Here is a 16,361-nt window from a genome sequence, read left to right as displayed (position 1 = left end):
ATATTTAAATTTCTAGGACTTACTATGCCATATGACTCTCTAGATCTTACCTAGGGAATACCACAATCTCTTGGGATTAGAAGTTGCAGAAGACCCAAAAAATTAATAGAAAGACAAATAGTGATTATGATTAGATTGCACTATCTTTCTAAATGATCTTTGTGTATGAAATTACAAATGGGACATCATGATCAGAAAAAGAAGTGGGTCAGATGCAAGGCAAGAGTGATAAATGGATGAATAGTTCAAATGATCCCCTGACATCCATGAAATGTTAAAAAGTTCTAAAGGAAGATGTGGAATAATCTCTTTTCAAGATTAAGAAATATTATATACAGAAACTGAACAAAATGAAGAATCATAGATCACAACTTCCCTAATGAAAAGAATTTAAAATAGTGATTTTTAAAACAATCTTTAAAACTCTGTTGCCAATTCAGTTCCATTCAAAAAATATTTATCTGTAATATTCTCTCCTTTAAAATATAATGTTCTCTGGGAGCAGGTTTCTTGGGGGGCTTCTGGGAGCAGCCTTCGTTTCAGTTAATAATCACCTCAAATGCAACCAGCTGTTAAAGTATAAATCCTTTATTGTTTCCTTTTAAGTCTTGTCTCCTTCCTTGGGCCTGGTTAGCTTTCTTAGTGGCCTCTCTCTCTCCTTGGTTCCTGCCACTAGTTCTTTGGCTCTGCCAGCTTCAGCCTCTCCTCCTCTGAATGTCTCCAGCTAGCACAAAGGTGGAAGCTAGAATGAATCTGATTCCGCCTGTGAGAGTGGGCTTATGGGCTTCCAAAGTGCATCCTAGCTTATATATACTCTCTTAAAGGTGTGAATCTTGTTAAACTTTTAATAAGTACTAAGTACATTTAGAGAACTGCTAAGCATCCTGCTGAACAACCATGACTTCTATCAATTCCACTGACTTAGCACTTTGTAAGAATCGTAACATCTCCCACTTTCTTTTGATTTAGAACGTAGGTGGTCATGACCTCCCTGACTTCTCAAGGAAGTGAGAACCCCAAAAAAGAAGGTGACCATGCCTTCCCTGACTGAATGGGAATGAAAACACCATAAAAAGGAGGTGATCACACCTTTCCTGACATCTCAGGAAGGGAGATGAAGACACCAGAGGAAATGGGAAGTCAAATCAGATTAGTGGGTTTCTGAAAGGACTCATTTGAAACAGGTATACATAAATCCATCAATATGAGAGGTATTACACATAACTACATAAATTACATAAGCACATAGTAACATAACACAGGCTAGTAGTAATGTAACAAATAACATGACAACATGAGGAATTATACATGTCCATAAGTTCTAGAAATAGTCCAAAAGGAATCTGTTGTCCATTATTTCATGTGCCAGGAATCCAGTAATTCCTGCAAGCTTTAAAGTCCTGCAATAGTCTCATTTTTTTTGTTAGGGAATCCAATGGTTCCTGCTGGTTTTCAAGTCCTGCAACAGTCTCTATCAACAATTTTTCATCTCAGGGAATCCAATGGTTCCTGCTGGTTTTAAAGTTATTTAACAGTCTCATTATCAGCCATGCTCTTTCAGTGTCAGATGTTTCTTAGATCTTCTTTGTTTTGAGGTTCTTCTCCTTTTTTGTCTCTCTCCAGGTGCTCATTGACACCCATCTGTTTCCTTCTCCATCTATAGGAATACAAGCAAACCCTCTCTCCCAGGCAGTTAACCTATCTAAAAGTCCCTTCTATTTACCACTTTCTAAATCTTTCCTCGTCATCTGGCAATTACATTGGAGCTGTTTGCACTGGACACTGCCCTGTTGCTTTAAAAAGCCTGTATCCTCTGCAATTGTAATCCCTTTCGGCTATCTGATTGCTTTTCTGTTGGTTGATCATGTAATCCCTTTCTGCCATGTGACTGCTTTTTGGCTGATAGATCACATCAGAAAGCTGACCTTCTAAAGACTCTCTGGGTATAAACTTAGCTGCCATCATGCCCCACCTGTCTTTTGTATGATATCATGGGGCAAGGCCCTGTCTCTCATTTCCCTGGGTCAATCTACATTCTGAGGCACAGTGGAAGCCCTTGTGGCATTTTGGACATGGGGTTTTAGGTTTTCTCTCTGCCTGTCCTCTTACTATATCTCTATATCTACATTGGACTCTCAAATGTCCAATCTTTCCACACTGAAAACATTGATGAGTTTCTCTAGAAGTCGTTGCCAAGAGGGACCCTGTCTTCCCATGTTCATCATAGTCTGGGTATAATAAGCATTTGTGCCCACTGTGGCACAGCGTCTTATGATCTCTTCTAAAGGAACATCTTTGTGTAGTCCCCATATAATTCTTTTGCAAATGTCATTAGCATTTTCCTTAGGCAGATGTCTGGTCATTATTTCTGTAGCTTCATTTTCTCCAATGGTTCTTGTGACAGTTGTCTGCAAATGTCCCACAAAATCAGCAAAAGGTTCATTGGGACCTTGCTCTATTTTTGTGAAGACTTCCCCTTGATTTCCTGGAAGGGAACCCCAAACTTTTATAGCAGCAGTTGTGATCTGTTCATAAGCTGTTGTGGGATAATTAATCTGTTCTGAATTCTCGCTATACTGACCTTCAGTGGCTAGTTGGTCAAAAGTGATTTGTATGTTTACTCCAATTTGCCTATTTTGTTGGGCTTGAATTCTATATAATTCATGATACTCTGAAAGCCACAACAAGTTTTGTCCAGGTTCTAAACATGTCTTTCCTATGGATTTCCAATCACTAGGGATTAGGATTTCATAAGATAAATTATCTAGTAACATCTTAACATAAGATGATATAGCCCCATAAAGAGTGCAACCTTTTTTTTCAAATCCTTATTTTTTTCCAAATCAAAAGGAGTGTATCTTCTCCTTTTTTGACCTGAAGAGTCAAGCTTTTCAATCACAGGGTATGCATGTATTAAATCAGATACGTCCTTCCTTCACTTTTTGCCTTAACCAATGCTTTTCGTAATCTTGTCATAGGCTGCTTAATAGGTGGTTCTGTTTGTGTCACTACCTCTCCCTCTCCCTCTTCCCTCTACCCATGAAGGATTGAGGGAAGTAGGTCAGGGGATGGGAAATGCTCCTGTTGTGAAGTGCCACACTCAAAATTGTACTTAACTCCATTCTTATCCGATTCTTCATCCTTTTCACATAGTTTAGTTGGCTCCTCCCCCTCCTGCTCTTTCTTCTTTTTTCTTATTTTAACACTTATATAATTTCTTAAAGCCAGTTGTATTAAATTATATGTATTAAATGTATTTTTGGAAATTGAGTTTGGATTGGAATTGTAGTATTCATCTAGTTGCTCTCCTACTAATTTCCACTCGTCTGGATCCAATTCTTTTTCCATAGAGAACCAAGAAGATGTGTGCTGTACAGTTTCTAAAAGTTCAGTGATCTGCTCCCAAATTATAATCAAACCTTGGCTTTTCATAAGTCTAACAGTGCTCTCTAAACATTTTCCTTGAAGAGGAAAAGCAGCTGTTTTCTAAACATGTGTCTCATTTTAGCTGAAATACTATTTTAGCTCTTTAACAAAGTTTCCTTGTTGTACTCACCCCTAAATTGTACTCACCCTAATTTCTGGGTTGAGGAGACTTTCCCACTGGATCAGGATCATGTCTGTCCCACATTCAGGCACCAAAATGTAACATTCTCTTCTTTAAAATATAATTTTCTCTGGGAGCAGGTTTCTTGGGAGGCTTCTGGGAGCAGTCTTCATTTCAGTTCAAAGTAATAATCATCTCAAATGCAACCAGCTGTTAAAGTCCAAATCCTTTATTGTTTCCTTTTAAGTCTTGTCTCCTTTCTTGGGCCTGGTTAGCTTTCTTAGAGGCCTCTCTCTCTCCTTGGTTCTTGCTGCTAGTCCTTTGCCTCTGCCAACTTAAGCCTCTCCTTCTCCTAATGTCTCCAGCCAGCACAAAGGTGGAAGCTAGAATGAATCTAACTCCGCCTCTGAGAGTGGGCTTGTGGGCTTCCCAAAGTGCATGCTGGTTGAGACTTCTAGCTTATATATGCTCTCTTAAAGGTGTGAATCTTGTGGAACTCATAATAAGTACTAAGTACATTAGAGAACTGTTAAGCACCCTGCTGAACATCCATTGTCTCTATCAATTCCACTGACTTAGCATCTTGTAAGAATCATAACATTTATCAACAACCTACTATGTGCAATGAACTATGATAAGTCTTGGGGATATCAAAATAAAATGAACAATGAATGTCCTCAATGATTTTACTGATTGTTAAGTGTCCTTATCAATCACAATGAAACACCTATGTGTCAAATTTCTGAGGAGTGATTTGGGTTTTCCTGTTTGAAAAACCTATTCCAAATGAAACAATGTTATAAGATTCCTGACCAGGCATTCTAGAAACGGGCATGTGCAAAAGAATCTAAAAACAGCTTCAAGCAATGATGGATTTAAGTTATTACCAGATCCAAAAAAGATGGATGGCAGTCTGCTTTTCTTAATCTACATCATCATCTAGATCTATTTAAAGATATGTGATACACTAACAAACTTAGTTAACATTTCGATAAAATCAGTAAAATAATCTGCCCCTGTTACACCGAGTCTGTATCGATCAATAAAATCACTTGTTCAAGGAAAGTACTGTTAAGTACTGACAATTCTAGCCATTAATATTATTTAACACACTGTGCACAGTCTTTAATGAGGACAAAGAACAGTTTGTCTCTATATACTTACAGCATCCATAATACCAAAGCTACAGATTTTCTACAGTATTCTCATGCTACCCAGATTTTATAATCCTTCCTTTTTTTTTTTAACCATATTTATAAATCTCTTTTTACTCTAAAAAGCAAATTAAGAAATTTGAGAACTCAGGATTTCAAAACTCTTAGCCTAAAAGGCAAGAGAGTTAAGTTTGAACTTTCCCTAAGGTACCCACTATTCAATCAATCCCTTTATCAAATTATAGGTATATGAAAAAAAAAAAGTCTTATTATCTAGAAGGACCATGTATAGATAGGTATAGAGTACTCTACGATAGAAAAATAGAGGGTGGGATGAAAGAAAATATTCGAAAAGGTAAATGAATTAATTATTTATCTGTATAATGATATTTATTCCGGGCCACACAAAGGCCACTATAATGAGTCAGACTCAGTGATGAAGCACTCATAAATGGTACCTTGAAATAAAGATGATTTTACTTATATAAGAAATTATTAAAAAGACCCCCTCTGCCTCTGTATTCACCAGGAGAGCAATGGCGAATCAGAAAGATATCCCAGAGACCCAATCACATTCAGATTACAGTAAGAAAAATTTTACACTGGTACAACATTTGCTAACACAGTCCAGTGCCCATTTATCTGGGGCCCAAATCATCGATGCTGGTGCTTATTGCTATATAAGCCATGTCACTGAGACATAGACTTCTAAGCAGTCAATTGCCCATCATCCTGGTGATGCAGAATCCCACAGTCTGTTCTATCAATGCCAAGCACTGTCCCCTTCTCGTAGGCTACTAGTGCAGGCAACTGCTATTGCTGGTGCCTGAGTGTTGGCCAAGTGATGTGCTCCTATAATATAATCAAGACATGTCCCCTAAACCAGAGTCTGAGAATCTCAAAAACCAGATCCTATATTGTATCAGGGGCTACCACTGTTGGGGTTGGGGCCTGCCCTGAATGAAGTCACTATTCACAGGAGAAAGAGTAGAAGCTATCTTTTTTAAAACTTTTAAAACTTATGAGCCTAATTCTGGAAAGATTTCTAGATTCCTAAGAGAAAAGAAGCATCATCTTTTCAAATCTCTCTCCCAGTGGCCCCTACAAAAGGACAACTAGTACATGTGGCAGTTCTCTAAGGCTTCCCCATTGCACTTTTTAAAGTTCTAACTAGAGTTTTAGGATAATAAAAAATGCCAATTTTCAAGTCAGGCCCAAATCTACAGCCACTGCAAAGTCTGGAGATTACAAATCCCAAATTTAAAAATTGAGCAATGATCCTTATAGACACAGAATATATTCATTTCTGTCTCTAGTTCCTGAATGCCCACAAGCAGTGGAGAGTTTTCTCATGGTATGTGCCAAGTATCACTAGCTGCACAAAGGCTACGTTGGGATTCAACTTATTCTGCATTTTTTCATCTACTTCAACTCTATACTGTTAAGCACCACCAGTGTCTAGCCTGGGTCTCATTCAAGTCAATTTGGTACATTATTTCTGGTACAGGAATAGACCTATAGATCCTACCTAACATCAAAAGGATATTTACACAGACATAGCACAGACACAGAACTGACTCAGTAGAATGTAGATTTCCTTCCCCTTTGTTAACCACACACAATCCACTAACCAGAAACCTAATGGAAGAACTCCTGATTCCTCATTCACTGGCTTTTTTTATGCTTAAGCCACTAGGAAGCTATGTAATGGCTCTAGCCTCAATTCTCTGGAACAAAAAATTCTTTCATTACCTTTAAAGAACAAGTTAGTTTAGTTTATTTTTCCTAATACAAAATACATAAACTAAACAAATACCCCAAATCTAATTTAGAGCAAACATAACATTTGTCATAAGCTTTTTAGTGGAATCAAGACAAACTAATACATTTGATCTCCATTCATGCCTTATCTGAAATTTTAAAATAGACCTACTTCAGGAAACTCAAAATGCCATGATAATATGAGATAACATTAAATAATAGCTTAACATTTACCAACAATCATTCATTACAAATATGAAAATTCATAATAACAATTATTCCCAAGTCTTTTCAATGTTCAGATATGCTAAAATTATGACCAGGAGTTGAGAAAGTTCAGAGCAGTTCAAGGGTAAATACTTAAAACACATATGTCTGCATTGAAAGGAAAAGTTTTAAAAGGTCAGTTCTTCTACCTATATGACCTTGAATAAATAAATTCCCTTTCTTGGCCTCAGTTTCCTCAACTGTAAAATGAGGCATTCAACTAGATGATGAAATTTCTTCTAGCTGCAAATCCTATGAAGTTTGTAAGAATCTATTGTTGACTGACTGAATTTGTTTGAGGCATTTTTGCCCTATTACACATTTTAGAGTTTAGATTTGCACACAGTTTTTAGTTTTTAAAAATCATGTTCATTTAGGCTAACACAGAGGTTTACAAAACTGAGTAACTATAATTTTGACATTTTATATTTCCTTTGGGTTTCTACTTCTTAGAAGTAATATCCCAAAGAAGAAAAGGAATTTTCTGCCTTCAAGTTGAATGGAAACAGAATATTAACAATGATGGAAACCTGCCTATGTGTGTTCAGGATGGCTCTAGAACACTAGCACCAAACTCAAATGGAAACAAAGAACACAAAACAATACTTGAGGAGCCCTGTGAGCTACAAAATGATTTTTAAAAACATATATTAACATCACCATTGTTCTATTATATTTTAATGCACTTTGCAAATGTTTCCCAATTACATTTTAATTTGGTTCAAGTATAGGTCACATGTTTAACCCTTCTGCTCTAAAAATACCCTATTCTGAATTCTCATGGAATCTGAGATAATACAGTGGCTGTCCTTTGGTGCCTTTCCTAACCATGTAATTTTCTGTTATAACAATTAATTCCTTTGAAGTTTAGGGGGCAAAATAATGACCTGTAAGGTCCACTGATCAATAATTTTAGATAAAAAGTTCTGAGTTTCTCTCTAATCCTTCATTTCTTTGTGGTTAAAGTAAAATCCAGTTTATTGGAAATATTTGGCAATAAAGCAGCAAATTATATGACATTACAGTGCTCATAGATAGACAATCAAGAAGCATCCAAGCACCAACTATGATGCAAGCACTTGTGCTAAGCACTGGGAATACAAAATGAGGCAAAAGATACTTCTTGCCCTTATGAAGAAGGGAAGTCAGGGAAAGAGCTGATCTTTTCTTGGGATTTTTCTCATCCTGGACACTCTTCTCAGGTGTTCAAGCCAATGATTCTCTTTTGTTTCCTTTATCTGACACAGCTCAGTTCTCTCTTTGTTCCAATTTACTGAATCCAGAAACCAAGAATCTTTTTTTCTCTCAGTTCTGATGAGTCCTCTATTTTATGTTGATTCTCCTTGATGAGAGGTGATATACAAACCCCTCTCACATTCAGTTCTAATAAACCCAATAGAACCTATTACACTTGCAAGTAGTTTTAGTTCATGAACATGAACACAGAGGATATTTCTGAGGCTTTAAGTCCTCTATGTTTCCATTTGCCCAAGATTCTGATATCCTTAATCCTGCTTACTATAGCCATCCAAAACACAATGATATGAGAAATTGGATTATTATTTTCAAATTAGCTTGCATTTCAGATCCTATAGTGAGGCATTATTATCATACTACCTTTTCTCTTTTTCCAGAAAGTAATGCAGCAATTTCATTCTGGTACCGAAAACTATATCCTAACATTAAGAGAAACATATATTAACTAACCTTGGGCAATTAATTTAATGTCTCTGGGTCTCAGTTTTCTCATATGTAATTCAATTGATCAACAAGCTTTTATAAAGCATTTGTTATGTGCCAGACATATGCTAGGCACTGGGTATACAAATATAAAAAATGAAATAATCTACTCTTGAGGAACTGACATTTAACTGACAAGGCTAGACTATTGTTAACATGCTCGTTACTCTAATGTTCTACAATTTCATATGCTATTAGAAAATTATAAAATGCATGTTTCTATTTCCCTGATATATCTTATGTCATATACTTAAGTATTTTTAGGCAAGTTCTTATATAAGAATCATTGCTGGTTCTTAACTCTTAAATAAAGTATATTTTCTTTTCTTTTCAACTATTTACAATTATTTCTTCTCCTTTTCGTCAGTCCTGAAATTAAGAACAGTATTTTGGAAATGTTGATGTAACCAGAAATGTTGAAGTAATCAGAATTACTTGAGTGATAAAAGACACACCCCCAGAATGCAGCAGCAGCAGCACTTGCCTTATGTAACAGTGGGAATGAAGCAGGACTATTTCCTCGAAAATAATGAAAAAAAAGACACTGGAAAAGGGAAAAGCCTGGTAGAGAGATTTGTTATTTACCTCAATACTATGTGGACATTCCACATCTGGAGTTCTATATTTGTATTCTTATGCCCTCTTCTACAAAGAGTCTAAAGGTATTACCACTGATGCTATTGAGACTGTTGATTTAATCAACAATTCAGGTGATATGGACTTAGACAAATTGTGACCAATGGATCTAGTACTGATCAGACCAAATCTGGTGAGATGATGTGAGCTGCACTTAGGGATAACATTCCTTCTCTACTGAATTTAGATTAAAGAAAGAAGCAGCTGTCCCAACTTCTCTCTTGTATGAGGGGAAGTGTTTAGAGCAAACCGTTCTCTGCTAAAACCTTCATAAGTATACAAATTGTTCCACTCTCCATGGCAGATAGTTAATTTCTCATTGTTTGCTAAAACTTTATGATAAATTTCATACTAGCCATATCAGAAGCTATTAGAAGAAAAATTTGCTTGGGTATGTAAAGCTGATATATTCAGCCTCAGAGATGAAATGACAAAGTGATGAATACCCCTTTGGGAAATCACAAACCTTTTTGGTCACTGCAATAATACTCATTAGCCAGCCTGAAGTCAATTTATAGGAGGGAGTACAGTGAGAGTTTGATAACCTGAAGTGAAGCAAAAATCCCCTAAACCAGAAAAGAATGGAATTGATAGGAATCAACCTGGAATACAGAAGAGAAGAGATATTTTTTGTGAGTAATTTTGTTTGGATTTCTTGCTGGTATTTACATGGGTTTCCCCTTATTTGTTCTTCATACAGGTAAAAGACAGGATCTTCACCCCCCCCCAAAAAAAAATTCAAAGTTCAAAACTTTCGGATCTAGAGATGGAAGATACAGATTTTAATCCTAACTGTGCTACTTATTTGTCTTTGTGATATTAATCTGTATAATGAAGCAAATGGACTAGCTATAGATCTATGTTCCTATGATAATTTTCTTTGGTAAGGCATGGATATTTCACCATGTATTCCATCAGAGTGAGTAACCACTCTCCACTAGTTTTAGTGGGCCAAGCTGACAACAAAAAAGACCCATGTCACTCATTCTCTTCTAATATTTGGCATTCTGATTATAACAGTCTGCCAATGAATAAAAATGGGTAATTCTTTACATATCTTAAATCAATATACATGCATATTTACATTTTTTCTTCTTTATATGAGGATTAGGATCCTAATAATGTTAGAAAATTGTTCATTAAGAAGATGATTTAAAATAAAAATGAATAAAAGTTGAAGTCTTTCTTTCCTTTTATGATCATCTAAATATCATTGAATCCTTCTCTGCACTAAAAGCAAAATTCAAGTAACATTATCTCAGATCTCTAAAATTATCATTTCTGGAATATAAAGGCTAGATTTTTCATGTTTTCATTTCCATCTCTAAGTGGTACAGGACAATACCAAGTCAAATTATTTTTAATTACTTTTTTTGTGTGTATAGCACTTTTACTTTAAAAATTGATGAATACAGTAAATAATTCAGAGTTTAAATTCCTGCTTCCCAATATTTATAAAAGTTGAAAAGACACCTTACCTGTAAATAGGCTTCCAAACCTTGCCGTCGCTGCTCCAAGACTTTTGGGACCCAGTTTCTAACGTGTTTGGAAGGAATTTCTGGAGTTTTTATACACTTCTTGAGCTATAAAGACATAGAAATATTGTTTAAAATTTACTAAAAATGATTAAAAATTTTAAAGACAATGTTGAAAAAACCTACAAAAATGAGACACAACAAAAAAAAATTAATGAGACATAAAGACTAATATGTTACAAAAATCTATTTAAAAGTTTTTCCCCAGACCTATATGAATCAATGCAAAGTGAAATAAGTAGAACTAGAACATTCTATATAATAAAAATACTGTAACAATGATCAACTATGAAAAAAATAAGCTATTCTGTTTAAGGCAACGATCCAAGACAATTTCAAAAAACCTATGATGAAAAATGCCATTCATCTCCAGAGAACAAATAAAATGAGTCCAGATTGAAGCATACTTTTTTACTTTATTTTTCTCATGTGTATGTGTATGTATATATGTTTGCCTAATATTTCCATGTTTTACATGATTTCACATATATAACTAATATCCTAATGCTTGCCTTCTTAAAAGTGAGAGGGAAGGAATTTAGAACTCAAAATTTCTTAAAATCAATGTTAAATATTTTTTTATATGTAATTGGGAAATTTAATAAAATCAAATTTATTTTAAAAATAAAAAAAAATTATTCCCCTAAACTTTATCCTAAAACTATATTTTATTATATGCCCTTCTGATATTTTATGATAGTACATATTTCAATATATAACTATTTTTCCCAACATATTTTAAACAAACTGAAATAGTTTGTTTACCTGCAAAGGTATGAATAGTTCCTTAAATCAAGCAATACAAGGAAAATTTGTTTATGTAAATAAATTTAAAAGAACTGTAAGTTACTGTATATATTAGAAAATATTGAGCAAAATATTGTCCTCAGTAACACATTCTGCCGGGAAAGGCTTAATACTAAACTATATCATTCCATTTGGATATCATTCACAGATCTAAACAATTAAAAAAAAAAAAAACCCAAAACATAGGAATAGTACATCTAAGTTTCTAAGAATCAACTGAAAACACTTTTCAATGAAAACTGAATGTTTCTTTCAACAGACAGATGATGAAACTTCTTATCAGTCTTTTTTGGTAGCTAATAGACTAACTATATGTATTTTCAGGCATGGAAAATGTGTTAACTTTATGAACAGGACAGCTAGGTGGTACACTAAATAGAACACTGGCCCTGAGTCAGGAAGACCTGAGTTCAAGAGTGACCTCCGGCACTTGACACCTACTAGCTGTGTGACTCTCAACTCACTTGACCCCAAATGCTGCAATAAATTCGACGACAACAATAAAAAACCACATATTTGCTTCAAGGGAAGGTTTCTGTTTGGATGTTGGGGGGATGGTGATTTAGTGGGTAATAATAGAAAAAAAGAGCATTAACAAATCAGTTTTAAGTGCACAGAAGAAAAGAAAGTATATAATGAGACACTATAAAGAAACTGGATTAAATAGTTAAATTTAACATATTCATATATTACCTTTCATATATGTGGAAATATATTTAAAAGAACTGCACATATTTAACTTATACCAGATTGCCTGTTGTCTTGGGGAGGAGGGAAGGAGGAAGAAAACTTTGGAACACCAAGTTTTACAAAAATGAATGTTGAAAACTATCTATACATGTATTTGAAAAATAAATACTATTAAAAAAATAAAACCTATATATAACCAACTTAGTTTCTTACATAATCCTTTCTTATTTTTCTTTATATGATAAAATATATTTATTAATTATTATATGATTATTAATTATTAATGATTAAGTTCACAATAATTTTTTAAAAGAAAAAAAATGGAAATTGCTTTCAAGCTAAAGTTTTCAGGGTTTTGTGAGTAAATGTAGCTTGAGAGGAAATAGCCTAAGAGGAAAGAATAAACTATTTCAACTATCAAAAACTGAGTTAGATCATCTTGCATAAAAAACAAACAAGCAAAAAAATTATCTTAATGTTCAAACTAAAAATATGAAAAATGTACTTAATATATCAGTATGTAATTATTTGCTTCACAACACCATGCAAAAATGATTAAGAAATCTAACAATATTCTCATTAAAAATGACTCATTCACAATATTTATTTTGTAAACTTGTTTTTCAAAACACTTTCTAACAAAATACAAATGGAAGAGATTTTGGTGTTTTTTAAGTCATTCTTTTTGCTTAATATTGCCTCTGAAAAAATGTGGAGAGAAATGCAAGGATAAATTCAAAATCAACTTTGACATGCTTGCCCATAGGGGATTGAGAATTTACATTTTGTCTCTGAATTGACTGAGTTGTTTCTGAAGCAAAAGCAAATATAACAAAGTCAAATCATTATGAAAAGAGTTGTTATAATTCAAGAGGAATTTTCAATTTCATAATGAAACTTTTTTAAAAAGCATTAAATTATAACTCTGATAATGTTTAAGAATGAGAAACCAAAGCTCTCTACATTATCCCAAAGCTGTAGCATGAAAAGCATTTTTCCTCTATTTATGTGTCGAGAGTACTAAAGAGGCTATCATCAAATAGCTACTGAGATGACAGCATTTGTAGGTGAATAATGAATTGTTTGAGATGAAAGAGGACAAGGTTAAAACAACAAAAGTTTCCACTAAGGCTCAGCTGCTTACAAAATAAATACTCCATTGCTACTCCAATGTGATCCTGTCATAGAACTTTTACCATCCATTTGGATAACAAAAGATACACATGATAATTATTTGAAAACAATTCCATTTTGAACTGATGCCAAGTGAAATGAGCAGAACCAAGAGATCATTATATATGTCAACAACGATACTGTATGAAGATGTACTCTGATAGAAGTGGATTTCTTTGACAAAGAGACCTAATTCAGTTTCAATTGATCAATGATGAACAGAAACAGCTACACCCAAAGAAAAAAACACTGGGAAATGAATGTAAACTGTTTGCATTTTTGTTTTTCTTCCCGGGTTATTTTTACCTTCTGAATCCAATTCTCCCTGTGCAACAAGAAAACTGTTTGGTTCTGCACACATATATTTTATCTAGGATATACTACGACATATTCAACATATATATAGAACTGCTTGCCATCTAGGGGAGGGGGTGGAGGGTGGGAGGGAAAAATCGGAACAGAAGTGAGTGCAAGGGATAATGTTGTAAAAAAATTACCCTGGCATGGGTTCTGTCAATAAAAAGTTATTATAAAAACAAAAAGAAAGAAAACAATTCCATTTTCTCGTGATGGCTCTGCATCACTTCTTGGACAATATTATATGTTTTATGAAGTATCTTTTTGCTACATACCTTAACTTAAAGAATAATTTGGCTATACTTAGTTATTTTCTAAAATTTGGTTAAAAATACTTGCGTTTTTAAACACAGGATGATAATATAAACAGATTTAAGAAAAATTCATGTAAACATATAGTTGATAAATCCAAAAACAGGAAATAAAGGATAAAGAAAACTCAGGCTATCTGGAATTTAATGCTAATGATGATATTATGGAGAAAAACCAAATTTCCCTTAGTGTCACTGTCACAATCAAAATACTTGGCTAAATGGTCTGACTTAGTATGGTATTTCCTGAGTTCTTTCATAATTCACTTTTCATTAAGTGAAATGCAAGAAATTCATTATTTTATTATTTATTATGTGCTGGGTACTCATAGAAAAATGGCTGCACTCAGGATTAAACAGCCCAAATCAGCAATTAAAACTTCTATGAAAAAAAAAACTAGGTCTGAAAAACAACCATAAACAATATTGTATATTATAGGAGACTACTAAAATAGTTTGCATCCAACTCTACCACATCTGAAGATTTGAGTTTTCCTAGCATATTCTTTCCTATGTATGTATATATGGAATAAAAGACTATAATTCTAAATAGCAGATTTTCTGGTTCAATGCAGGGCTTATAAACTCAGGTAAAATGGAGCACTTGGGGAAGAGAACTTTCTAGGAAAATCAAAATGAAAATTAAATATATTTTCTTCCTGTTTCTGGCACATATTATAAATTATACAATATCAGAAAAAGTACTTGTGATTACAACTTTAACTGCCCATATGTAAGAATTTAACCAGAAATCTACAAATATCAAAGAAATTCTCTGCAACTAATTTCAATTGATAAATATTCAATGAACAACCATTATTTGCTCAGCATTATAAATAGGAATTGTTTCATTCTTTGTACTTGTATCCCTGGTATCTCATACATATTAGACATTTAATAAAAATGTTTTGGTGGCCTGATTGAAAGATAATGGAAGATACAAAAAAATTATTAGACAAAGTTCTTTTCTTTCTCTTTCTTTTTTTTCCTTTCTCTTTCTTCCTTTCTTAATTTAATTGCAGAAAATTTCATTATTTGTTCAGCAATTAGAGCAGAGGTAAATAAGCTTTTGATCTTTATTAATCATGTCTTGAAGGCAAAACTTTAATATGTAGTCTGGAATGGCACCAGCATCAGATCATCCATACAAGCAATATAGCATTCCGTAGGCCCCAGCATCTCTCTTCTCTCTATGGCCTAGGTCATTGATTAAACATCACACTTGCTCTTAAAGGGCAATAAGAAAGTATTTACATTCTTTTTTAAAGCAAAAAATATATAAGTTTGGTGACAAACAATCCCATTAGCTTAAGAAGAGATTCTTAAGTTGGTGCTCAGGTCAATGCAGAAAAGCCCAGCAAACTCTTTACTAAACAGGATTCTGAAGTTTTAGTTAATCAGTTTTTACCAAAATAAAGCCTTTTCTACAATAAGCATAGTTCAAAGAAAAATAGATGCAAAGTCTTTCTTTTTTCTTCTGTTTCTCCCTCTCAAATTATAAAGGCTAATATAGAGCAATCAAGCATCTCTGAGAGTTTTACCTTTTCTCAGGATGCTGAAAATTATAAACTCAGTTTTATTAGCAGGAGCAAGATTTAGCTTCCCTCCAATCAACTGTAGAACTATACTTACAGAACTCTCTTAGCTAATCAACCTTTTCTGCCAACCAATGAGTAAATTAACTCTTCTCTACTAATTAGGACGTTTTCCGCAAAACAGAAGAAGAGTATTTTTACAAACATTTTCTCTTGCAGTTATCTTCTGCCCCCAGCTTCTTATGGCTTCATTTGTGATCAATGCCACTCTTGATTACATTCTAACTCATTCTCTCACTTCTTCATTGTCCTGTATCTCTTCCCCTGTCTTCTTATTGCCTAATGCCTCAAATAAGTGCCTCCTAATGGTCAATGACTCATATTTATTACCTTATAAGATAGAACTTAAGACAAGAAAATTTCTGTCAGACAAGAAAATGACAGTCTCTGAAATTTCTCATAAAAAAGTCAAGTCAATAAACATTTTTTAAGCACTGGAGATACAAAGAAAGGATAATAACAATCTCAACTCTCAAGGAGTTCACATTCTGATTTAGAAGACAACATGAAAACAACTGTGTACATACAAGATATGTGGAACTGGAGAAAATCATCTCAGAGGTAATTCATTAAGAAGAAAAACTTCTTACCAGAAGGTGGGATTTTAGCTGAGAGTTGAAAGAGGCCAAGGCATGAAAATTAAGAAGAGGAGAGTTCTAGCTATGGGGAAAGCTGTAAAACTAGACTTCCAATGAAAATGTTCAGTTGAAAAATGGAGTTTCTTATGTGAAAAACAGAAAAGAGGCTAATATCACTGGACCACAGGGTAGGTGCCTGAGAGTAAGGTT

General features: G+C 34.0%; 1 protein-coding gene across 6 annotated transcripts in view; it reads right to left on the bottom strand.

Annotated features, from left to right (window-relative positions):
• SNX24 (sorting nexin 24) overlaps positions 1 to 16,361 on the bottom strand; it is a 270,365-nt gene that overhangs the window by 103,787 nt on the left and 150,217 nt on the right. For all 6 annotated transcript variants that reach the window (XR_004229680.1, XR_004229683.1, XM_031939067.1 and 3 more), the window contains one exon: positions 10,584 to 10,688. Coding sequence is in view for 4 of the 6 variants with exons in the window: in XM_031939067.1 (XP_031794927.1) it covers positions 10,584 to 10,688 (105 nt within the window). In the remaining 2 variants the exon portion in view is untranslated. The remainder of the gene's footprint in view (positions 1 to 10,583; positions 10,689 to 16,361) is intronic.

This window comes from Sarcophilus harrisii, chromosome 1 (assembly GCF_902635505.1).
Source record: "Sarcophilus harrisii chromosome 1, mSarHar1.11, whole genome shotgun sequence".
NCBI lineage: Eukaryota > Metazoa > Chordata > Mammalia > Dasyuromorphia > Dasyuridae > Sarcophilus > Sarcophilus harrisii.
Note: the sequence above shows the minus strand (reverse complement) of the source record. Positions and strands in the feature narration are given on the sequence as shown.